The sequence below is a fragment of the Xiphophorus maculatus genome, chromosome 18 (assembly GCF_002775205.1).
Source record: "Xiphophorus maculatus strain JP 163 A chromosome 18, X_maculatus-5.0-male, whole genome shotgun sequence".
Taxonomy (NCBI): Eukaryota; Metazoa; Chordata; class Actinopteri; order Cyprinodontiformes; family Poeciliidae; genus Xiphophorus; species Xiphophorus maculatus.
This window is the reverse complement of record NC_036460.1, coordinates 29,257,038-29,282,673: the sequence shown is the minus strand read 5'-3', so window position 1 is coordinate 29,282,673 and position 25,636 is coordinate 29,257,038. Positions and strand designations below refer to the sequence as shown.

Genomic DNA, 25,636 nt, shown 5'->3' with positions numbered 1-25,636 from the left:
AATTAGGCTGACAAACTATAAACCTCCACATATAATTTTATATAAAAGTCATGATGGTAACAAAAGGTATTCTGATGTAAAAAAACGTGACACACCTTCAGTTTATATTATCTAAGCTCAAACATTGCTCTGATTTAGTGTGCTTCTTACAAAAAGCGAAGCAACAAACTGAAACACATTTCAGGGGTCCCTGTTTTCTTTGAACATCAAGCAAAGCAGCACAGCGGTACCTGTGTAGCCCAAAGAGTTGTCGTCTTCAGTTTCGGAGGCAGGAGCCGCTGTTGCCCCTTCGCCGGCACCGTCCTGAGCGACTCCAGTCTCTGTCAACAATAACACCACAGGGACTGAAAAACTGGACACATTCCGCCCACTCTCCACACCCGCGGCCCAAACCTCCAGTCCTACGTTTCCATGGAGGCAGACGGCAAACATGCTCAGAAGTACAAGGCTCCGTTTTTGTAAAGCCAGTCTACAGTATTCAAACATACACATCTCCAGAAAGAAAAAAAAAAAACACGTCTGCAATCCTTCAACTTTTCAATCAGTTTATGCATACGAATCCTTCAGATTAAAGTGTGGATGTGGTCCTTTCTCTGCGCTCAGCGTGAGCTTGTCCTGAGTTGATCTTGTGTGGGACTCTGAGTGTTAAACAGAGTCATCTCAACCATCTCAATAGCCAGAAGTGGCTGCACCCCAAAGGAGCACATAGACAGGATGAGGCGAGGGGGGAGTGGGAGTCAGAACACACTCTCCGTGATTGACAATGCCAATCTTTACGCACGCACACACACTGTGCATGCATTCACAGTGCAAATACCCCGATCCGGCGTTAATTGCTAATCAGTTCCTTTTGATTCCACCTTTATCTCTGTGCGTGTGCCGCCTTCAGATTGACAGGTTGAGTGTGTCAGACAGGCGGTGTGAGGGCGGGACGGTGAGGAGGGGCTCAGGGGCGATAAAGAAAGGGCCACGAGGGTCTGGGCGTGTGCTGCTCATCGAGGACACAGGAGGCCAACTGTGCCCTTATGATGGCTCCACGTGAAATAAATCAGACTGAGCCGTGCCCGTTCTCATTGTGTGCCGCTGACAGCGGGTTAATATGGGGCTGGGCGGTTAGGGCGGGGAGATAAGAGGAATCTTAATCAGCTAGCCCCTTCGGCTTAGTGACTGGCAGTCTGTCGGAAGTATCTATTTCCTAAATGAGATCTGGCTTTGCTGCGGACAAGCAGCAGACGGCCAGACAGAATTGTTCATTGGAGAGTACTTTAGATCGCTAAAGTGTGAAGAGGAAGGTGACTTGTCATTTTGCTGGCTCCTGCCACCATTAGAAAATTGCCAACAAGAGCGGAGCAGGTTTTCTTAAGCACAAAGACAACATAAAAACAGTAATCATAGTAAAAAGCTCCCCCCCCACACAAAAAACCCCCATCTCCCATACTGTGATTATGTTGTCTGTGTGCCTGTAGTGCTGCAATTAAACTGACATTAAAACGGCTGCATGTCGAGCAAAACTTATTATCTAGCTCTTCTCATATAATCTGTTTACCCACAGAGCAGTATCTGACTGGCATCACTGCAGGAGTCCAGAGACTGAAAATCACACGGATATGCATGCAGGTTTAAGGAATAGCTCAGGATGTTTCCTGAGAAGGTTATGAGCAGCTAATAATAGTACATTACCTTCAGCAAATCCTTCCCTTACGACATAAATAGCTTGAATCCTAATTAGCTTGTCCCAAACTGAAGCTAACAATTAGCCAGAGAGAGGCCAAGACGAAAGCAAACCAATCAAATCTTAAAAGAGTAAATAGGAGTTCAATCCAAACACAGTTTATACATACTGAAGTCAGTTATATATTCGAATTGGACAGAAACGACAGAGGGCTAGTTAGTCCTGCTAAAGGCTAACTGCTAAAACAACTTGAAGCTAACAATATTACAGCACTTCAGGCTTATGATAATAATCAACAGTGATGAGATTGGATTCATTTTAAGATGGTTTGCTTTGGTGTCGGCACAACTCCCACTGGCAGCTAGCTTTAGCTTCAGCAACGAGCCAATCTGAATTTATACCAAATTAAGGGACTGAAAGAGTTACTTTATCTACAGCGGGTTTAATATGACCAGCTTTAGACACAACCTCCTAAGATTTGTGAACTATTCCTCTAATGAGTACGACACGTGAACAATGTGAAGGTTCACACATGAGATGGTAGCATGCATGACATCTTTAACACAGACAAGCACATCAACAATGAGACTCACCTTCTGACACCAATGGCTCAATAGAACCGTTTGTCAGTGGTTTTAGTGTTTGTAGTTTGTTGGGACAAAAACTGACAACATATTTGGCAAAATAATATTCAACAATGTGTAGCAATAAACGGAAAAGTTTGATTTGCTTTTTGGTTAGTTGCTTTCAGCATCATTTCTATTAGATTTTTCTCATTTTTCATTTTTATCAAATTGTCCAAAAAAAAAATGTTTCGCCTGTTCATTGCCTTCCAATGCAATTCAGCTTGATTCTCATCTCCCTTCAGAGTTTGGTCTGAGATTTGTACCTTTCCCCAGATCAATGGGAGAAATCCCAGGGCAATCAACAAACAAAAGGAGAATTTATGAATGATGACGTTGATTTTCTGTACTGTTGTGGTAGAAAGGGAACTCAGCCGTTCAGTCCGTGTTGGCAACGTTTCCAAATATTGATTTAACATTAATAGCTTACATACATTACGGTCTAATGTTAGCGATCAGGTAAAATGTCAAACTTCAACAAAGTCCACTCCTCCAGCAAGCTATCGTTTGTCTATAGCCGAAGTGAAGTGTAGAACAAGGGGCTGGTCTTTACCCAGTTAGAAATTGTATGTTTTTAAGGAAAACGATGACATTTCCAACATTTATTCAAATTTTCCTTGTACTTTGTGATTTATTAAACAATTTATCAAGAGAATTTTTTTATACCTTTTTCATAAGAAATTTTGTATACTGTTTGCACAGCAGCCTCATCAGCTGTCTTCATGTGAACTCTGATTTCCCTGGGTGGTCTGCAGTCAGCAGGCCAATTAGAGACCACTTCAGAGTTCATTAACAGGTGGCGTACCCAGCTGCCCCAGGGGCGTCAGGACAACCAAGGACCACAGTGTTACCTCAATATTTCCTCTCCAGCCTCAAGAACTCACCCAACATCAGGGTCCCCTGCTGGTTAATTAGTGTGACACATGTGCAAATAACTGACTACTTATAGAAGAGATACAATAGCAGGCTTGGCCCCATTCTTTGTCCTCCTGCTCCCCAGAGTCTCCCCTCAGACTTGAGAGAGTGTCATACCCTACAGCCCCCTCACCCTTCCAATCACGAGTCTTTCTTTTGTCACAGAAAAATTCACAGTGCGCTCTGTTTTTACAGTGTACAGCAGTTAGATCAGGTTGGAAGTGGCTTTTTGGAGAAACTGACACTGTCTAAACCGAGCAAGCAATTAACAGATTGAATCTGGTAAGATAAAACGAACAAAAACAAATAAAAACAATTATTGATTATGTAGTAATTAATGTTTAGGATATGAAAGGAGAATACGACGAGGTTTGGTTGTTTCGTTGTAATCTTGTGAAAGGCAGCATCATCGTGACCCAGGCAGCACATAAAGAAGATGGATGAGTCTGAAATGGTGACATTGGGGATACAGACGCCAAGGCCTGTTAACAAATCCATCCGATTATTCGCTGCAGGACAAGCGTCCTTTCACACACTCTGACCAAGAGGCGAGAGACCTTGAGCATTTCCAGAGATCCAGAGAGAATTGATTTCCTGGAAAATGTGCTGATTTAACACCAGTTTTACGATCCGCCGTCAAGAGGAAAACAACTAGCAGAACTGCTTAATCTGATTAAACAATTTTAGATCTTTTATTTACTATTTTCACCTCTACATATAAACTGTAAAGCTCGCAAAGAGAATTAAATGCTTAACACTTTAGCATTGTGTTGGATGGACAAAAATGGAACACAGATTGGAGGGTCTGCTTTCTGTGTTTTCATAACTCCATTGCATTCATTTACATTTTGATTACGTTCTTTTTTTATTTATTTTTTTCCTTGCATGACTAATGGGGTTTTACTCAGTCCTCCTAATAGTACTAATACACCCAATAAGCACTTAGTACATGAAGTAGCACAAAGACAAAGCTTAAAAACCTGGTTGTGTCTGTAACCTCTAAAATAAATCCAATCTAACAACTTTAGTGCTAACAGACAGAATTTATGCGTGATATTTAGATTTTAATTTACACACACGGTCACTGCTATGTCAGTGAGGATAGAGTGTACTTGACAAACATAAATTTAAGTCAGAAATATTTATACATCCTATTAATGTCCACACAGCAACGGAAAAACACTGCACAGTAATTCACAGTTTAGAGCAGTGCCTCATAAGATTAGGGCCTTAAGTTCTGGGATAATTGAAAGGATGATTTAAAAATGTTTTGTTTTTATGGCTGCAGAGAGAATAACAGCAACTCAAGTGAAAAAATAAGTGCAAATCGCTCCTATCCGCTGTTTGTGTCAGCATACATTTAATTTAATCTGCTTCTTGAAGAAACGTTTTGCACAATACTAGTAAAAACAATGAGATGACATCACTTGCTTCTACGTTTTTCCAAAACTTCTTTATCCCATTTGCTGCTGTGTAGCGCCATTTTTTTTTTTTACTTCATTCTCATAAGTAGTTGTGGGTAGGAACAAAAAAAAGACCTGATAAAAAAGAATCAAGTTACAGATATAAAAGTATATAAATGTAATAAAATACATCTTACAAATTATATACAGTGAATCACATGATTGTCAGCAAAACGTTAGGCAGAGAATATAGATGCAGATACATCTAAATAAATAAATGTACATAATTATTTAAATGTAAATATTCAAACATAGCAGATTCAACATAAAGTGTCGTCTTACCTCCACTACCCCATGTATCACCTGAAGCTCAACTGGTTGCCACATTAAATCACACAGAAAACATTACTGCAGGTCAATCCAAAATATCGACAGTATCGGTACTAAGTCGATATCAGAATCGAATCGATATTAGTGTGGTAAGATCAATAACTTGGCTTCAGATTAAACCTTGACTATTTTTTTGTATTCAACTCTCAACTACCACAAAAAAGATTTTTTGTTTTGATTTGCTCTCAATTTATATTTTTCTAAAAACTTAAAAAGAAAAATGGAAACAAATCATGCTTTTTAAAGTATTTTGTACAGACCTATAAACTTTCTCAAAATATTGTTTTAGATGTGAACAAAATAATCCAAAGGAAAAACTACCAGGAATTTTAAAAGTCAGAAGTTTGATGATATATCAAACTTAATAAAAAGTATTGGTATCAGCGACTGGATCTATTCCAAAATCTGCTTTCTTGGACACCTTTACATTGCAAACCATTTTGTTTTTAGAAGTGTCCATAAGCTTTGCAGAGGAAAGCTCTTCAGTCCATTGCAGCTGTCATGTTTTCATTGGCTGGTTAAAAGTTTAGCCTTGTCTGACTAAGCGCCGTATTTAGACAGTCAGTTCTCCAGTATGAACTGAAATACAAAGTGTTACCAACAGCTGATATTTTTCACATAATCCTCCGATGTCCTTTTCCAGTCAAAGTTTCATAACTCCAGCTGGAGGGATCATCAGTGAAATAATAAACAGTTCTTCAGTTTGATCAGACTCGCAAGTTTGTGAGTGAATGCATGTGCACAGATTCTGGTGTTGACAGCTACATTGCACTTTTGTGTGTTTAATCTCTTCCCAAACATTATCTCGTTGGTTACAAAACCCACAGTAAATACAGGTACGTCATTCCTCTGGGGGTTGGAATGTGATTCATTTTTGAATGGTTGATTGGTTTTTGTGGTTAAATAAAAGTGCAAATGTTCAGGGGGGTTGGTGGGGTGATGGGTGGATGAGGGAAAAAAAGTGTCAATTTGCATGCTGATAGATCTGCTTGGAGGGAGATCAGCAGCCAACCACAAAAAGAAAAACAGTGGGACAGCTTCAGGACAAATTGTGCTGATTGGCTGTGAGGGCGCTAAATATTGCATGGTTGCTAGAGTGAACTTCTGTGCAGTCTGTCACTGCCGTGTAAGCAGCTCGCGCCGTGACTGCCGCAGCTGCTTCCAGTGCAGTTTTATCCCCACTGAGCGCTGTGAAGTGGGAGAACGTCTGAGAAGTTTCCAATAATGTGATGTTTCTGCAGCTTTTCATCATGTAACGTGTTTTAATATTCACTCAGAACTTAAACACTCTCATGTTTGTTTCGAAACAGCCATCTTGACCAAGTTCAAAGCCTACAAAGTGTCGGTACCGATTGGCAATATGCTGATGACATAATGCTTTTCGTTGAAAGCTCGAGAAGCAAACTGAAAAGTAAAGAGACGATAAAAACGATAATTATACTTAAAAAATAACAATCACAATATTAAAAAATGCCTGTAAGATAGTTTTGCCTTATTTTAAAGGCAAAATCAATTTGTCTTATTTCAAATTGGTCTAGACCAAATTTTTTTTTCGCAGCGATGAAGGTATAGTAGATTATAGGTTCATATTGTTTTTATGTGTTAAAAAATAACCATTTTTCTAAATAAACTTATTGTTTAAGTAAGTTTTAAAAAAGTAAAGCAAAGAAAGAAAATAAGTTATAGATTTTCCTGAAATGTCACTTCAAGATTTCTGAAATTAGGTTGTATTAAAAGGTTATAAGCAAGTTCTGTTAGCAGTTAGCTGACTTGTTTATTGTGTCAAGGTTTGCTCCTGTATCTGATGATCAGAGTCGTGACTCAGATCCAGATTGTCTGAGTCCTCAGCCCTGCAGCTGTCAGACTTCTGACCTTCCATGACTTCCTCTTGCTCTGAAATCTGCTTCTTCCAAATGTTTCACACAAGAGTCATGATATTCATGCTGGCTGTTTGAGTCAGTGATGGCTGTTGGCACTTGAATTTTTTTAAAATAATCAAGAGGAAACAGAATATTCTATAAGGGAAATTGTGTGTCTGCAAAATGGTAGAAAAAAAGTAGAAAGCAAGTTATAGCAATGTTACAGAATAATAATGCCAAGTTAGAGGTAACCTATTCATTCTATTTTGCTTTCTCCATTAGGCATGTGCACTAAACGAAAACATTCAGTGAAAATCAGAGACCACAAAATCTGTGGAGGCGTTTTGGACAAAAATGTTAACTGTTTTTAAAGGTGAGTTTTTAAGCAGAAGTATGAAGTTCAAATTCAAGTGAAGATGCACATATAAAGAGGCTGTTGACTAGGATAAGAGCTTCAGCCATTTGATTTGTTTCTAATCAGTAAAGGAACCACATCTACTTCTGGTATCAATAAGGTGCCTAAAAATTAAGTCTATGGAAACAGAGATGAAAGAAGAAATGTGTAAAAGAAAAGTGCAAATTTTAAGTTGAGACATGTCTGTGATTAGTTGTCTGCAAATGAGCAAGAGAGAGTGATACTTTCAGCACCTGCTGATAAGGCTGAACCTGAAGAAAACAAAGTTGCTCCTTTGTTTTAACGTTTTAAGCTTCCAATGTGTCACTGTCAAGATGCACGTTCTCTTGAAAATACACACTGAGTGTTTTTTGTGATGCTTGCCATGCTAACCTTTTAAATTGTTAAAATGGATAATGACCCTGTAATCATTTTTGCCTTACTTTATATTAGTTGAACTCTGTTTTAATATGTGCTCTCATGAAGCACAGCGTTGCTTTGGCTCTTTCCATAAATAGTTTATGACTCCTCACAAAAAAAGAGCAGGAGATTCTTAAAGAGACAGAGGTCCAATTTTACCATCAAATTTTCAAAAAATTGATGATAAGATTTAACATCGTCAATTGACACAAATTTTTAGCTTTTTATATATACAGCATTTTTGTAACAACTGAAGGTGACACAGTTGCTTGATTGTGTTAAAAAATGTCACTACGTGCCTGGAAAATACATAATAGCGCTCCTTTAATGGCTCTTTATAAATCCCTGTTTGCCACTGGCCTTAGATAACGTGAATGCCTCGTGGCTGTTTGTAGAATTATTTTATGTCAAGGTAATTGATGGGACTTTTTAATTAAAGATCAAAACGGAGTAAAAGATCAAACTTTGATGTTATGACAGACCTTTCAGCTCCGACTACGCACGCCTATTAATCTGTTCCTAGCTGTGTTATGGTGAAAACAAGGTGAGAAAACAGAACGATGCATCATGCTCTGGAATAATGTTTCCTGAATACCTCCTGCTACTGACATGCAATTACCTCTCCTTAGCTATTGAAGAGCATTGCTTGGCACTTTTTCTTCATCGTCTACCTTGTAATATTGCCTATCTCACACACAGAAGCTTAAGCAGTATCTTCAAAGTGAGGATTATTTTAAATTTGCCCGTGATTGCTGCTGTTACAGTTCAGTCGCCATCTGATCTGAAGCTCGGCAAACTGAACAAACAACAAGCGCTATCTGTTGTCAGCAGCCTCACGTTCCCGCCTGTATGGGTAAACACTCGTTCCATCACGGATCGGTGCTCATCAGAGAGAAACGGGTATGCTAATTTGCTAAACCATTCACAGCCCAATGACAGAAAGCAGATAAACCGACTTACGCTCCCCAGTGGGCTGAGTTCTGATTAGAAGACATGAAAATAGAGCTCTGGAACGCGAAGACGAGCGGTAAGAGCACTGCAGGCATGCAGCCAGCATCTCTGCAGACTCTAAAATCAGATAACGCACAAGCATGTTTGGTAGCAGAGTCGGGATTCTGGTTGCTGTCATCTAGCGATATGCAAAAGAGTCGGTGAGACCACAATGACTAACACGAAAGGTCTCACTCGTTTTGTAGTAACTTGTTGCAGATGTGGGAGTCAGTCGTAGTGTGGAAGGGGTTTGATTTTGGTCTACGTCTCATTGGACTGTAACTCCCAGGCAGTTTTCAAACATCTCCACCGCTCTTTGGTTGATAAATCCAAGGGATCACAGTTTCAAACACCACATAGGTCATTGGAAAGGAATTTAGGAGAAGTAGTTTTTAAGCCATGCGAGATTAGACCCATTCATAGTCTTGATGGAGAGCAGTTGGCATTGACAGGAAAGTTGTGCTGTGTAAAAAGACAGACAAACGATCTGTTAAAATGTCAAGAAAGGAAATTCATTAGGTTGTCAAAAGCAAAATGGTCTCGCGGGAGGAAAATGCAGACATTTCACCTGAGGCAGGTGTTCAAGTCAAAATACTTAAAGATGAAGTCTGGATTAAGATTCACTATGTCATAACAGATTGTCCGCTGTGCCTGACAGGTTAAGCCATTCATTTTACCTGTGGAATTCAAATTGGTGTTCAGGAGTTTTGATGTAAATGGAAAAACAAAAACAAAAAAAAAAAAACCCGCACATCTTCCCGCTAAAGGAGGTAGTTAATTTATGTTGCACAACATAAAATTATGTCCTCAAAAACACCTACAATATTCTTTTTTTCTGTGATTCATCAAACCATTACCTCATTAAATCAAAGCTTGTTTCCACCTGAGAACTCGCCCCATGGCGATTAGATGACGACATAATTACAGGCTGTAAGATGTTCAGTGTTTTATTACACATTTGCAAATAAATACCTAGAGAACTTTTACAATTAAGGATCAAGCACGTACATATGCAGTGACGGTAAGAACTTTATGTGCACTTGTCGTGAACATAAACGCTGATTTTTCTTTTAAAATAAATTTAAAACATTTTCTTTACCCAGAAAAAAAAGATAAAATAACCAAAATTTAAAAAAAATAGAATTAGGTGGATGTTTAAATACTCCTCCCATCAGAACTGGATAAAGATTGTCCGCAAAATTTCATTTGGATTGAGGTCAGGGCTCTGGGGTAGCCATTCAGGAAGCACAGTGTAATTCTTCCAAAACCAGTTCTGATATGTTTTTTTGGGAAGACCCAGTTGCTTCTGACAGTCAGAGATCTGATCCAAGTCGTTACGCTCATGCCAAGGAAAATCAGTCCCAATGTTTAAGAACAACACACCAACCTCAAAGGTTCATAAATTGGAAGATCCTAAAAATGCCGGTGGATGCCTCCAGAGTGAGAGAGAAGTTTATTATTATTATGAACTTAGAGAAGGCAGACAGAGAAAGCAGAACTGTTCAAAAATAAACAACTTTAAGCCTGAGTATAATGTGCAGCTGCTAAATGGCTGAAAGCTGGACACAGCTGGGTGTTCACACATAACTAGACACAAATCAATCTCTGAATGGAGAAAAGAAGACTGGAATGGTCCCAAACCCAGCCCTGTTGACAAGTTGTGAACTATACTAAAAAACCGGGTCGGAGCCCGAAATCAATCCATTACAAATTATTTCATGATTAATGATAAGTTAACTGGTCAAACATCTGACTGGCTTTATGATGGCTGCACACACACCAAACAAAAGATCTGAATGTGAACTGCTTTTTATTATTGACTGTCAGGACTAAATTATTTCCATATTGTTACATACAGCTATCAGTTACTGATTAATCAATTTACTTACATTTTTATGCTAGGCTGTCTTGCTTGCAAGGTATATCTTCTTAATTACCATAACTTTATTTGGTAATATGCAGCAGATTCATTTATTTTTGGTTTACCAGTTACCTTGGAGCTGCTTCACCAAAAAAAATAAAGTGAGACCTATGAGAGTTACTTAGTGTGCAATCACTCCAGCACTGTTAGTCCGCTTTAATCCAACTTTAGTCAGTTTGGTGAGGTGTGAATGTGCAATCAAACTCTGACATGGACCAAAAAAGCAAACTCTGGTCCGCCTAAAAACCAAGGTCTTAGTTCGGTTGAAGTGAATGCTGATGGGGTTTGATTGCAAATGTGAATATCAAGTGGACCGGAGACGGTTCCAAAAGCAGGAAGTGGATAATAATTCAGAGAATTCTGCATGGTTACAACTCAAAGAAATGGCCTTTTTACCAAAGACTAAAGGGAAATCCTACAATCACTAAAATCTGACACTATTACCTTTTTTTACATTTTGTGAAGAAAGAAGTTGAACTCAGTGTCTTCTTTAAAACTTTTCATGTTGTTTTTTTCCAATGTCTCTTGGTGCACCTCCTCCACAGGAGAGAGGGAGAACAGGTTGTTCAAAGGGTTTGGTTCGTTTGACAGTATTGCAGTGTGAAAGCGAACTGCACCAACTGAAAATGTAACAAGTTTAGTCCCCAACCAAACTAGGTCTACGGAACTATCAGGTTGGAAAACACCTTCAATTAGGTCTCTCCATGTATTCTGACTGGAATAATATTCTTTAAAATCTTCATTAGTTTCTCTTACTGCTGGTTGTCCCTGGCAACGCTACTGATGGCAACATAAAATTGTGTCACTGAACATTGCTGGATATATATTTATATATGAGCTTGAATTATTTAGAGTGTATGTGGAGTGCAATAAAAAAAACACAATTAATTCAAATTTGTGCACCTAAAATGTATTCATGTATTATTCCACCCTGGAAAAAGATCAGTTCAAATGAATGATTAACATCCCAAAATAAGCTATTCATGCATACGATGTGTGCATTTGAATTTCTGACCAGTGCTGCATCTACTCTACCCCCTAGTTATTACATTTCTCACTCTTATTATAATTATTATTCATTCATGTCAAAGAAACCAAAGCAGTTTGCATGGATGTTGCATCAACAAAACATTCTTGGAAAGAAAATGTACAATTTTCTTCTAGATGTCAATCCACAGCAATTGAATTAAACGGAAAAAGATGAACTTTTGTATCTGCTTCTTAGTTACAAGAAGCAAAGCTCCTTATAGTATTAGAATTTTTTTTATTGCTTCATCATACAATAAGCAGTATTATGCGTTCAGTGTTAAATAAACCCCGGAGAGGAAAGCCTCAGGCCTGGCTTTTGATGACTTTGCTGGCTGGAAAGAAGTGGTGTCACATGACACATGGGAATGCCAAGACACCGGAGGGCCAGGCGCTGTGAGGAGAAGGTCGTAAATTCACAAAGGCGAGAAATGCAGTGAGGGACGAGGTGCAACTCTCCACACCTTCTGTCTAGGCGTCGCACAGCTTTCCGTTCCATCAAGTCTGCACCGTGTTAAATTCAGCTAAATCTGTGTGGATCTTTTGGGTTATTTTTAAATTTACAACGGGCAGAAAAACAGGAAAAATGTAAGCGCATCTTAATTCCAAAATGTTGAGATTTTTTAAAATTTAATTACTATGGCCACAAATACATAAATTATGGGGGGAAAAAAAACAAGAAAAAAAAACATAGTCAAGAGGGCTCATAGGGCGGTGGAGTGGGAACACTTCTCAAAGCCTAAGTTAGTGGTATTATGTCCAACAGTGCCTTCATGTGGTCTGCAGCAATTTCTAAACTCTTTTGCTATTTCCAACTCACAGTAATGCTACAAAAATCTGAGTTCAAAAATATATAAATATGAAAAAATATTTGGAATCAGTTCAATTGAAGCTACAGCTCTGAATAACCCAATGACTGTAAGGTAGTTATTTCTTGTTATGCTGAATTTTTATATTTTAAAGTTCAGCAACAGTTCCAGTGCAATGTTACAAACTATTCACACAGTTTGTAACATAGAAAACACAAACTTCAACATCTTTTACCGGGATTTCTGTTTGCTAAATTGCTTTCTGTACAAAGCAACTCATGACTCTAAAGTCAAAGATAAGACATACCTGGTTGTCACATTGCTTTTTTTTTATTATCTGAAAAATGCAACATGTATTTGTATTCAGCCTCCTTAGCACTGATTGCCCTAAATAAAAACAAGTGCAACAAACTGGCTTGAGAGAGTAAACAGAGTGAGGGTGTCTATAACTTAGTCACTTTAATGGGTACGTTTTATGTATTTTCCAGGCACAGAGTCATTTTTATACCACAAGTTATAAAGTAACTATACCAAGTAACTATATTACCTTTAGTTATAAAAATTCTCTAAATATTATCACTGTCCTAACATACTGGTTTGAAAAACGATGATTTGAAACATAGCTAAACAGATATTTAATACCTTGAAATTGGGCCTCTGTCTCTTTAAGAAGCTATTCCTTCAGCACATCATCACAACAATGCTCTTCATTATGCCATTTACAAACGCTCTTAGGAGCGTTGGACTGAAGTAGTTTGTATGATGAGCTACATTTTTGTATGTTTTCAATGTGGGAATAACAATATATAGTGATATAAAGGAAAAATAGTCAATTTTACATCTTAACCCCCCTTTTAACTAAAATCAATCATGAAGACCAAGAAGCACACCCGACATGTCAGGGAGGAGGCTGAGGAGAAAAAGCTGGCCAACATACAATGCTTCTCAGATCAAATGGACTTTGGAAGATTGTGCTGTTTTTCTGCTGTGTACCACAGACTCCTGCGGCTCCTGCAGCTGTCTTTACTTTATATCACATCACTCTGTCACACTTGTCCGGCAATCCTATACAGTCTAGACCTCGCAACTAATCGGGAGGCGCAGAGAGCATGCTTATATCACAGAACAAAACCAAGTCGGTCCATCATGATCACGTTCCTTATTGTCATGGTTATGTGTTACTTTGTGTTTGTCACGTAAAATCCCAATAAAACCCAACAGGGGCTGGTGTTGCAGTGTTGATAAATGTGAAAACAGTCCAGGCTAGTAATACTTTTGCATAAAAACTGAAATGTTTGTGAATGCTCTCCCAGCTGTAAAGGGATGCTGACTTACAGACCCTCTCCATCGATGTCTAACAAGTGATGCAGCTGGATTGTTTTCACACTAAGGTCTTACTGCCTCTACTGCATCAATCCAGACAGCAGAGCACAACAGAAATAGACACTGAGGTAATTTTTTTGTTTTTAAATCTTCCTTTGGTTTCAGGCTGGATGAAAAGCATTAAAAACATTTGTACAATGTTTGCTTCATGCAATAAAATCTAGTTGTTGAACAATTAAGCAAGCAAAGCAAGAATGTTGCTGATGCATACTGACCTTGCTCATACATCTCCACCTTTTTAAGTGCTATGAACCCTCAGGTCAGCAAAATTATGGAAATATGGCAACAGAAATGACAAAGTGACTTCAGCATCAAGTTATTCTGCTCACCAGAGGTGTGAGGTCTTGCCTATAATTACCACCTCATCAGTGGAGTGAGAGGAAAGCAGACCCAGGCAGATGTTTGTCTGGGATGGTAAGGCTAGCTTTTAGCTGTGGTTGGATGGTGAGGATTTGCTGCTTCAGCTCGGCAGACTGTCTGTCTGAGGATGAGTTTGGATTTTCCCTGCTTTGGCTTTCCAGAAGAATTTCAGAAAGTATCTTCAGACATCTGCCTTGCATTTTAATGCTGCTGGTAGATACTCTGCTTTTGGTAAATAAAAAATGCCTTGTGTTCCTTTCTGAGAAACCGATACTTCAGTACAATTTGATCATCAGCGCTAAGTCAAAATTGTCCACCTGAGATATAACATGCACCACACCTATATGAGCCAAAAACTACAGAACTGATGTAGGTTCTACACAAATGTAGCAGCAGCGACCCAGTGATACTTAACCAGTGTCAGTGTTACTTAATCTCATGCTATGCTGTGCAGACATTCTGTCTGCAATGATGAAGATTTACTAACTTCCACACGCTGAACACTTCAAGTTGGTATAAATGATGGTAGTCCAACCTATTTTCTGATTAATTTGTTTTATAATCTGCTCTCTTCAGGGCTTTTAGAGTTTGTGAATAAAAAATGAACTTCCATCTCCAGATTTTCATGCGCTCAATTATTTAAAAAAATGTATGAAATTGTAAAGTTATGCAGTAATGCCTTGTTGTACCTTGCACAAGGCTGTAAATGTTATGCTTTTAATCCCAAAACATATGAACCAAACAAAACAAGTGCATCAAAAGTGACCCAAATGTTTAATAGATGTCACAGAACCTCATGTTTCACAAACTGCACTTTATTCCTTTTTTTTATTCCTTAATGCTTACATTGGTTTGCTGGCATACATGCCAACCCGAGAAGAAGAGCGACAACAGATTGAGACGACAAAAGCTATGTACAGCAACTTCTGGTACCACTTCATAATAAGACTCCCTTTATAAATGGCTAATAAATAGTTTGTAGATGTGTTGTCAATTAACTTATAAACACTTGAGTGTCTTTCAGGCATTAATTAGGAGTGAGAAAGGGACAAAGTTGAGTAGTTTCTTTGCAAATAGTGAGCCAAATCTGTTTTCCTATACATCTCAGTCAAAGTTGTTAACTTAAACATTTCAGACTAAGTCACTTCCTTCTGCTAAGCTTCACAACATTATAATACTGCTCCCTTTGACGGTTGTGAATATTTATGTTGGAATAATAGAGTGCAATACTATAAGCTAAAGAATTTTGGTTACAAATGCTCAGTTGTGATTACAGGATAGTAACTTAATCTGAAATGTTTGATTTAGAAACTCTACGTGAAATATACATGTAAACGATTTTGGCTCCCTATTCTGGTAAGAAACTGATTAGTTTTATCTCTTTCTTGCCCATATTAAATGAATAACGTATCCAACTTTGTGTGCAGGAACAGTCACAGCAAAACAAACCAACCTATCTTAGCACATTAGTAGATCTAGTAATTTGTGAAACATAAAAAAACATGACTTAATATCACCTGTTTTTCTGTTTGCAGTGATTAATTAAGGAACCCTGATTTTAAAGCAGTCAGGGGGGAATGAATTTTCAATTAATATGGAAACTGGAGCACTCCAATTACTTCTCCACCTCTTCCCCTTACATGACTGGCTGGCTGACCTTCCCAGGTCTCTTATCCCTGACCTTGTGTGACAAGCGATAATTGAGATTTGCAACTAATTAAAAAGATAATCACACCTCCAAGAGGCTTGAAAAGAGAAACTGCCAAAGGTTGAGACACACAAGCAAAAATAAAATATCAGTCTATCTTTGCTCGATTCCATTTTTAACCACTGATTGGGTGAATGCGAATAATGACAGTGTACCTTTTTTTCCTTTTCTTTTTAGGAAGAAAGATTTAGACCTCATACTCATGGGGCCTATTTAAAATATCCTGCATTCCTTACACACAGTGAGGCATCTGTAATAATTGTTCTACATGCTTCTGAGCTTCTCTTGGTTTGGCCTGGGTTTCTGATGACTGACTGTCTGTGGTTAAGGATGTCTGGCCTCTGACCCAAACCGCATGATGCTCATTAGTAATCATTCCTTCCCTTAAACCACATCAGACTTTTGTGTCACTGTTGGCATCTGATGGTCGTAAGACTTCATATTCAGAAGAAATAAATTGCCCAAGTTATTAATAACTGTGTGCTGCACAAAAATAGAAAACATAAAAGTTGAGTCATTGTTTTAAAGGCTAAGCACACAAACTACATGTTGCAAGACATTCACATAAACATGGAGATGACTGTGAGACCTAGCCACTAGTGTGTTGATAAGAAGGTATAGACAGTAGATGAATGTATATTTTGCACAGAAAAACCTTTTTATACACTGTTAACATGTAAAACTTCTGCATATGAGAGGCAGCAGGTCATTTTCATGTGAAATCCCCTGAGCAAACCAGCTGTAAGTCTTATAATCCACCTCATCCATCACTGTAACAAGGCTAGCTCAGGACAAACAAAACCTCCTGTGGGGCAATGGTTGTAGTCAAATACTTGGTTTTGCACATAAAAATTCAGCCTTATATTTTTTTAATGCATCAATACTATAATTTTTAATGTATGAATGACGAATTGTGACGTAATTTTGAGTGCGGTAAACATCTGTTGGGAAAATCACTGCTAGCCCATTCCTGAGCCGACTACTTCAGTGAAAAGATCTTGTAAAAGTGAGGCGGGCGACGTGTGGGCAGGAAGGAAAAAGCTTTAAGAGAAAAGGCAGAAAATGGAAACTCATAATTGATTACATATCCACATTCATACATTTCTATGAAAACAAAGTCTGTTTGTGCTTAAAGCTGCAGCAGGTAAAGTTTAAAAAGTATTTTTTGGGGGCGTGCCGTAGTGGCGTAGTGGTTGGCGCGACCCATATTTGGAGGCCTTCAGTCCTTGATGCGGCCGACACAGGTTCGACACCCGACGATATTTGCCGCATGTCTTCCCCTCTCTCCTTCCCCGTTTCCTGTCAGCCTACTGTCATTTAAGGGACACTAGAGCCCACAAAAGACCCCCTGGAGGGGTACAAAAAAAAAAGTATTTTTCTATATTTTCATTAAAACTGTGTGTTTACAGTGTAATATGAAACATAATTTGTAACAACATCAGGTTCCTCTGCCTCCTCCTTGTGGTCCTGATGCCATCTGCAGAAACGCACCACTCCCAATCAGAAACAACCAATCAAAGCTAGGAGGAGGGTCTTAGCGCTGTCAATCACACTTGTGTGCATGTCACTCAATGTGCTAATGGAACAGAAACAGTTTACTGTAACTGGAAGACTTTATCTGCCATTATCGGCGGCCATGCTAACTAGACTTAGCATCCAAGGCACGGCCTGTTGTGGTGAACCAACTGCAGTGTAACAGAGAGCAAAGGGGAGGGTGTGAGCAGCAAATACACAAATCTTATTGACAGCAATAAGACCCGGTAAATTTATCTCTGTACATGAGTAATTGACAGCGTTAAGACCCTCCTCCTGGTTGTTTCTGAAGTGTGAAAAACGAAGCTCTCTTCATGCTGAAAACAACTACATATACTGTATATGATCTGAATAGGACTTGAACATTAACCCTCAGACCTGAAAACTAATCAGATTTTTATTCTAATACACTGTAGGGTAAAAAAAACCCAACAACCTTTTCCAATTCAACATGAGAGCCTGGTCATATTTCAGCACAGCAGACATTTTCAATATCTCAAAAGAAACAGTGCTCTGCTCCAACTTTAAAACTACAAAAGACTAATAAGTCTGATTGAGGCTAAGGAGCAGAGCAGCTTTTATATTAATAACTACAGAACATGAAAGTGGTTTATGTATCTGCCTATTGAATCCTCAGGTCAGTTTGGAATATACTGACCTGGATATATGGATGTGGGAACAAAGCCTGAGTCGTAAATTAAGCAAAACAATATACAGTATCTGACACAATGAGAGATTTGTATTTATGGGTTGAGTACAATCCACAGTGCCACATTTACTTGATTGGATTACGTCTGGATTTGACTGGGCCATCCTTACACATGAATATACTGATTTATTTTAAGCCTTTCTAATATCGTTCAGCTATATTCATGTTAATTTTCAGTTATATACACAGGTGAATTTTATTCACCCATTAGATTATTTTTCAAGGCATTTAATGGCAGTGGATTTCATTTAGGGGTAAAAGGGTAAAGGGGGAAAAAGCAAATGCAGCTTTCAATCTTCTCCATTTTTATTTGTGAAAATAGTCCATTATGTTCACAGTTCTATGCAATATCTCTCAGTCCATTATATTAAATTCCCATTAAATCCATTGATCTTTTGGGTTGTAACGTTAAGAATAGATAATGTTACTCCTGAAACTGAGACTTTTGCTGTATGTTACAAACTTTGTTTCAATATATTTCTCTTCATAAATTACTTAATGGCTTTACATTAAAGAACTGTTGTATCAATGGCCTAGACCACTCAGGTCTTCTGGTTCTGGTTCTGCTCTGTATCCCCAGAACCAGAACCAAACATGAAGAAGCAGTTTTCAGCTTCTACACTCCTCCGATCTGAACAAACTTCCAGAAAATGGCAAAACAGCTGAAACACAGACTGCCTTTACAACATGACTAAAGACCCACCTGTTTAGAGTTACCTTTAATTAGTAGTAAGTAAAACATTGATCAACATATTTGATGTATATTTGCATGACAATTTTGATGATGGCATTTGACCAAACATACTTTTATTCATAACTGTTGACCGAATGATGCCTTTATGATGTAAAGAAGCTGCCTTGCTGTTGAAATGTATTATAAAAATAAACTTGACTTGACTTGACTTGTTTTAATATCCGTGGCTAAACATAGCACCACAGTTCTGATGACATTGCCTCCCTAAAACTATGAGTCAGATCACTTTTCATGTCACCCTGAGAGCCACTTGTGTCTCCTTGGAAAGGAATATGGCTTACCCCCAGTTTCCTCCAGTGCCTTTTCCACCCCATCCCAGTCATTTAATCTTGGAACAGTATCAAGATAGTGATCTCCTGTTAACCTCCAAAAGGGGACAGACACAAAGGGACACCCTCCCACCCCTTCACTTCATCACTCAGCTCCAAGCAGTAACGGCATGCCAAACAGTCCCATTAGCTGGGAGCCAAAAGCCTGAAGCCAGCAACAATATCCTGAAGCGACCGCAGCTTGCTGCTCTCTCCTCCCATCATGTATGCACTCATGTGTCAGCATACGTAATGAACCAAGAGCAACACTGGGCTCTTACGCCAAGGAAATTGGCTGCCCCATCTCTCTAAGTAGCTATTTGCAACCCAGCTCTAAACAATTGATGACTGCAAGTGAGACCCAGGAAGATTTTCATACGGGCATATTAGTGATGCTGCGGGGAAGAGGCGTACCAAGGAAAGGGATGATAAAGCGTAAAATGCAGCCCTCATCATGTGTAGAAGTAGAGATGCGCATTAGAAGTCACACGGGTACTGATACCTCTTAAAAATGGCAAAACATCCAAGGCTGTTGGCCACATATAAATGATTTACCTCACTCTCATATCCAGGTGCCTGTCACAGAGAAATGAGCCGAGGCTTTACCAGCAACCGGAATAATCAATGTGGCACATAAAGTTTAATGCTCCTGGGGTCTTTACTCGCAGGTTCAGTGAAGACAAACAAGGGGAAGCACAACCTAAGATAATGTGTAAAAGGGCACGAGACAAGAGGAGAAGAGAAATGTGAATGTAGAGATAAGTTACTCACTGCTCCTGTCACCTTTCCCCCTCCACCCTCCCTTCTGCTTCACCGAGCCGTCCCCTGGCACACAGCCTCCAGTCAGCATCTCCGCCGCCACCACCAGTAGGAGCAGGGGTATCTGCCTGCCAGCCATGCCTGCCTTTGAAGCTCTCGTCCAGTGCTAGAGCGGCGAGCCGAGGGCCGCGAATGGAGCTGTCCCACACGTGGTCATGCCTCGCACAGCTGTCCGGAGTGATTCAAAACAACAACATGTCCTCAACGGCTCCCGCCTGGAGCGCCTGCTCTGGGTCAGGTCTCTGCCGGCCGAGCGCGGGTCAGACTCAAGGCGAATTCACCTCCTCCATGTGAGAGAGAGCAAACATTACAGCTTTGGACCAAGAAAAAGTAAGCTTGAATTTCTGAGACTCTGAAGAATTGATTTTTTTCCCCCCCTTGCACTCTTGTTCATCCTCGGTGTCTCCCAGAGTTCAGTCGATTCGATGGAGACTCAGACCGCGCTGAAAAGTAACCTCCATGCAACAGATACAGCACAGGTAGATAGAAGTGATCCTCCCGGATGCAAAGCAGAAGTTGCTTTGGTCACTCTTGCCACCGGCGCCTTGGCAGTTACTGAGTGAGGGAAAGTGTCCATGAGCTTGTGTGTATGTCTGTCACCTCCCTCTTCCTCTCTTCCTCTACCTACCGCATGGCTCAGATGACACGAGGCAGTGTTGATGTGAAAAGACACCATAAATCAAAGCGATGGTTCATGACAGAGCAGCCTTGAGTTTGTCAACAGACTGAGGGAGAGAAAGAGAGAGACCAAGGAGGGAGGGGGAATCTGAGGAGAGAGGCTGAGTGAGAGAACAGGGTGTCGTGTGGACGGCAGTTCCTCAAATGCAAGGGCTCTTGCACTTTTGAACATATACTCACTGGCCACTTTATTAGGTACATTGGTATAATTGCATGGTAAGCGAGTCAGACATTGACATGGCTGTGATATAGCTTTCTGAAGTTTAAACCTCGATTCAGAAGGGTGAAGGAAGAGGATTTATGAGATTTTCTGAAACTGCTGATCTGCTAGGAGCTACAGCATGTAACTTTTATTTTTTTTAAAAGATCAGTTTTTTTGCATATTCGTTAAAACTGCCGCCGCGTTGTGACAGTATGATATGAGAGATAATCTGTGAAAAAAATCAGGCTCCTCCACCTCTTCCCTGAACTACTATAGTGAACTGCAAAAATTAACCGTCCAGCTCAAAACCAGCTAACTGGAGGCAGGAGGAGTGTCTTCGCGCTGTCAATCACTATTATGTATGTGCTGCTTAATGTGCTAATGGTGGAGAAATTTACCATTACAGATTATCTGCTGTAATCTGTGGCCATGCTAACTAGCCTGAGCATTCTACTGTTGGGAAGACACTATAGTGTAGCAGAGAGCAAGGGGAAGGGTGTGAGCAGCACATACACAAACTGGATTTACAGCTTTAGGACCTTCCTTCTGGCTCTGATTGGTTGTTTATGACCAAGTGGAGTATTTCTGTAGTTAGTAAGGGAGAACTAGGAGAAGGCAAAGGAGGGTGAGATTTAAGAAATATGTAAAAATCCTATTTTTTAAATTTTTTTATAAAAATTACCTACTGCAGTTTTAAATGGACTGGTCAAATAAAGAAAATGGAAGATGTGTGGATGAAAATACTTTGTATCAGAGGACAATGGTTATACTCGTTTGATAGAAAGGCAACAGAAGCTTGAACAACCAATGAGGTTAACCTTAAATTCTCACTTTAAACCTCAGAACAGACGATCTGCCTGCCACAGCAGAAGCCACAACAACAGCTACTCAGTTATGGAGGAAGCTGAGGCAGCAATTCAACCAGGCTCACTGAAACTTTTTAATGACAAGGTCAGAATTTGGAGTAAAGAACATATTCATGTATTCATATTTCCTTGCATCAACACTTCAGACTGCTGGTGTAACCATGCTGGGAGATGTTTAGGGGTTCAGTAATTGCAGCTTTCTGGATCATCAATGATCATCAATCATTGATCATCAATCTTTAAAAAACCTGACCTACCGATTCTGAGTTTGGCCCATATGATATTGTTGACTTGAAAGTTGCTAAATATGGTAACAAAATCGCTGTGTTGGCAACAGTAGGGTGATTACTGTTAACCTGTCAGTCAGCTCTCTCTAACAGCAAAGCAAAAGGGAACAGGGGATGATTTTCAGACCTTTATGGAGGCAAATATGATCAGTGGATTAGATTGATTTCTCATACAAGTATCGGCTGATGATCCAAAATGAAGGAAATCGGGATTGATTTATCTGTGTTCCCTTTGCAGAGTTGCTGACCATATCCGTCTCTTCATGACTTTAGTGTTAACACGCTCCGCCGGCTAGATGTAGCAGAGTAATACACCATGTCACAAAGCTTAGAACCTCTAAATATAACCACTACCTTAGATAAGTGGGTCAAAGTGTGTCACTCGCATCAAAAACATTTCGAATGAAACAGTTGGTACCACTTTATTTGAAGGGGTGTGCATAAGACTGACATAACACTATCATAAACATGATATAACACCTGCCAAGAATATGAAGGAGTCTTTATGAGTGTTTATGACTATTGTCATTAAGTGTCATTTGGTAAATAATAACACTTTTAATGCAAAGTTGCTTTAAAAGTTGCATTAAAAGTCCATTAAAAGTGCCAATTTTGCATTAAAGTGTAATTTACCAAATAATTCAAAGTGTTACCAAAATGTTCAGTTGATTTGGATGCAGTTAAATTTAAAGGAATGCTTAATTTTTTATCTAAAAAATTACAATTTCTCCATCAAGAGTAACAATGTACAAGATTTGTAACACAAACTGCCTGATTAGCCATCCTGCTGTGAGATTTCTGCAGTTAAAGTATCAAACTCTATTACTACGACTCAGATTGACTTCATGCAGAGACTAAAGTCGCACTCCTCGTAGGTACACAAAAGCTCACACACCCCACAAAGACTATTTTTGTAAAAGACAAGCTCAGCAGGTTTGGGTTTAGAGTTACACAGCTCGTTTCCTCCAGCTGCCCCGGCTGTCAGGCGGCAGGTGAGTGCAGGTTAACGTGGGAAACTGAAGGCGTCAGCAGCACCTCCCCCTCTCCGCACACCCCAATGTCTCTTTCATGTGACCTTTATTGTTGTTAAGTGAAAAGCCATCAAAAAGAGTGGAACGCTATCATTAGCGAAGTATTCACGCTGAGTCAGCGGTTTTTCCATTTAGCTGTGGTATCAACCACAAACCTCCACAAACTAGATCAGTGAGATCAAATGGAGAACATTCATTTTACAGCCTAGCCATTTCTGTAAGCTACATTGTGAGCTATACTGATTAATAGTGGCTCCTAAAAGTTTACACACCTTCCTGAAAATGGGAAGATTTTGTAAAGAATCTATCCTTTTTTTTTCACATCCGTATATGAGACATATTTTCTTTAATGTCAAACAGAAAAAAAAACTAATGCTGGGAGAAAATATGAAAAAAACTTTATAAGTTCCAACAGCATTGGTGTACACATTCAAGCAAATATTTTCTGGAAGTGTCTTTTGACTCGATTTCAGTATTCAGTTCTCCTCGCATCCCACATCTAAACTCCACACTAAACTTCAAAAACATTGTTCCAGCTAACGAACGGTTACCACAGATGGTGATGTTGCACCATCACCACAGTTCACTGATAGTAATATGACCAGTGCTGCTGGTCATATTACCTCCAGTTTTGCAATCTTCTTACTGTCCCATATTTACTTCTATTATTGACTTTTTTAAAAATCCATTATATTAATGTGAAGCAGGGTTTATTTGCACCCTTCTCCTCCAAAGGTATTAACCTTTGGACAATGAGGTCCTTTGGATGCTGTGTGCCTTTTCTGCAAGATATGGCCTAATGTATTTGATATAGAAGTCTGGACACTAATATAATGGCTGAACTCTGTTACGAGTTAATCAGACAGTTAACTTGTCTGATTAAAAGATATGAACTTCATGATTGATATGCCGGGAAAGCATAGAATAAAAATCTCATGACTAAATGCTAAAATCTGAAAAAAAGTCTTGTCAAAGTTTTTATATGGGCAATTTAATTCATTTTATTTCTAACGCACCAATTCACAACAAATGTCTCAAGGCACTTTACAAAAAAGTCATTTCCATTCAATCACACTTATGCAACAACATTTTATTGGCACAAAATGTCCCAATAAAGGTGGAAACCATTCATCGTGTCATGGTTTCATTCTTATTAAAAAGGCGTGTACTCTTGAGAGTCTCTGTATACGCTTGTCTTTCTCAGTCTTGGAAAAGGTCCAGTCACCCTTGTCATTATTTAATAATGTGGAAAATAACTTACAGAATGATGCCCTATTTGTCAGTTATGTAAACTTGATGAAGTAGTTCTCAGCGACCCCGCAGCCAGAGATGTAATTAACAGTGTTACGTTGGCCACTGATGGAAGTCTGATTAAAAGAGCTCTCTAGTGATTAGGCCTCCGGAATAATTACCAGCACACAAAGGACACGCCACTTCAGCCCCTCAGGATGCCAGTGCAACTCTCTTACTACCTTCTTAAATGTCACTGCTAATGCCGGCTGAAAAGACGTTCAGACAATGGAGTGCAAATTACATGCCAGACGGCAGAACTTTCAAACTGTCCACAGGTGGCCTCATCTTTCATGATGTATCATTTTCTTAAAATATATAAACTTCATCACTGGACAGTATTGTAAATGAGGTATAATTTAAATAATCTCATAAGGAATATTAAGACATTATATATTTTTTTTCCACAAAAGAAAAATGAATTAAACTTGGATCTTTTTTGTTTTGGAATTATCAAAAAAAAATATTTCTGACTGTATTTTTAATGTTTTCATGCAAATTTCTCTGCCACTGCAAAAATGTATTTTCTGACAACTGAATCACCAGATCTATTTTGCTGGTCGCTGCGGTGCTTGGACTGCTCCCATTCTGGCCCGTCTTCGCTCAGCCTGTGGGAAGTGACAGCATGGTTGATGGATGGTACAAAGACATCCAGCAGAGAGAAACAGGCGAGGAAACTGGACACGAGTACACAGCTTGGAGCACAGCAAGACACTCAGGGAAGGGGAGGGAGAGGGTCTGTCCAACTCTGAGCCCCTCAAACACTCAGCAACAACAGCGCCGCAACTTCAACGATGAACTTTTGAGACAAACCAGCTATTGCTTCACATTTGGAGCAGAAACTAAACGAGTCATCTGATGGCTTTAGTGTCAGGTTTGCATTCTACGCAGTTTTACATAAAGCCAGTAAGAAATGGTCTAAAGTGCATCTTTGTTTCTGCGCATTATTTGAATTTATTGCACCACTATATATGTGTGCTGTACTTTCTATTTTATTTTTATTGTAGCTTCTTAATGTCTGCAATGGATAGCAAAAACAAAGTATATTATAGAAGATAAAGTTCAAGTTTAAAGTTCAAGATTATTCCAGCAACACGGCAATTCAAAGTGCTTTAGAGGATAAAACATCATACAGTCACCGATAGTGAAACAAGCAACAAACTTTTAGGTGCCATATAACTATAGACAATACAACCAGAGATTAAATTAGGAAAAAAATAATATTAAATTAAAAATATAAGATAAAAACTAAACCATAAAGATACAGTTAAGCTGAGCGCGTTTAC

General features: G+C 39.1%; 1 protein-coding gene across 3 annotated transcripts in view; it reads right to left on the bottom strand.

Moving 5' to 3' along the window:
- robo1 (roundabout guidance receptor 1) overlaps positions 1-25,636 on the bottom strand; it is a 320,732-nt gene that overhangs the window by 213,032 nt on the left and 82,064 nt on the right. Inside the window, exons 1-2 of one of the 3 annotated variants that reach the window (XM_023351204.1) lie at positions 19,949-20,187; positions 231-320 (exon numbers count right to left, since the gene is read on the bottom strand). In XM_023351204.1, coding sequence (XP_023206972.1) covers positions 231-320; positions 19,949-20,075 — 217 coding nt within the window. In that variant the 5' untranslated portion in view covers positions 20,076-20,187. Of the gene's footprint in view, positions 1-230; positions 321-19,948; positions 20,188-25,636 lie in introns of those variants that run through there. The other 2 variants (XM_023351205.1, XM_023351206.1) reach the window with 2 other exon arrangements.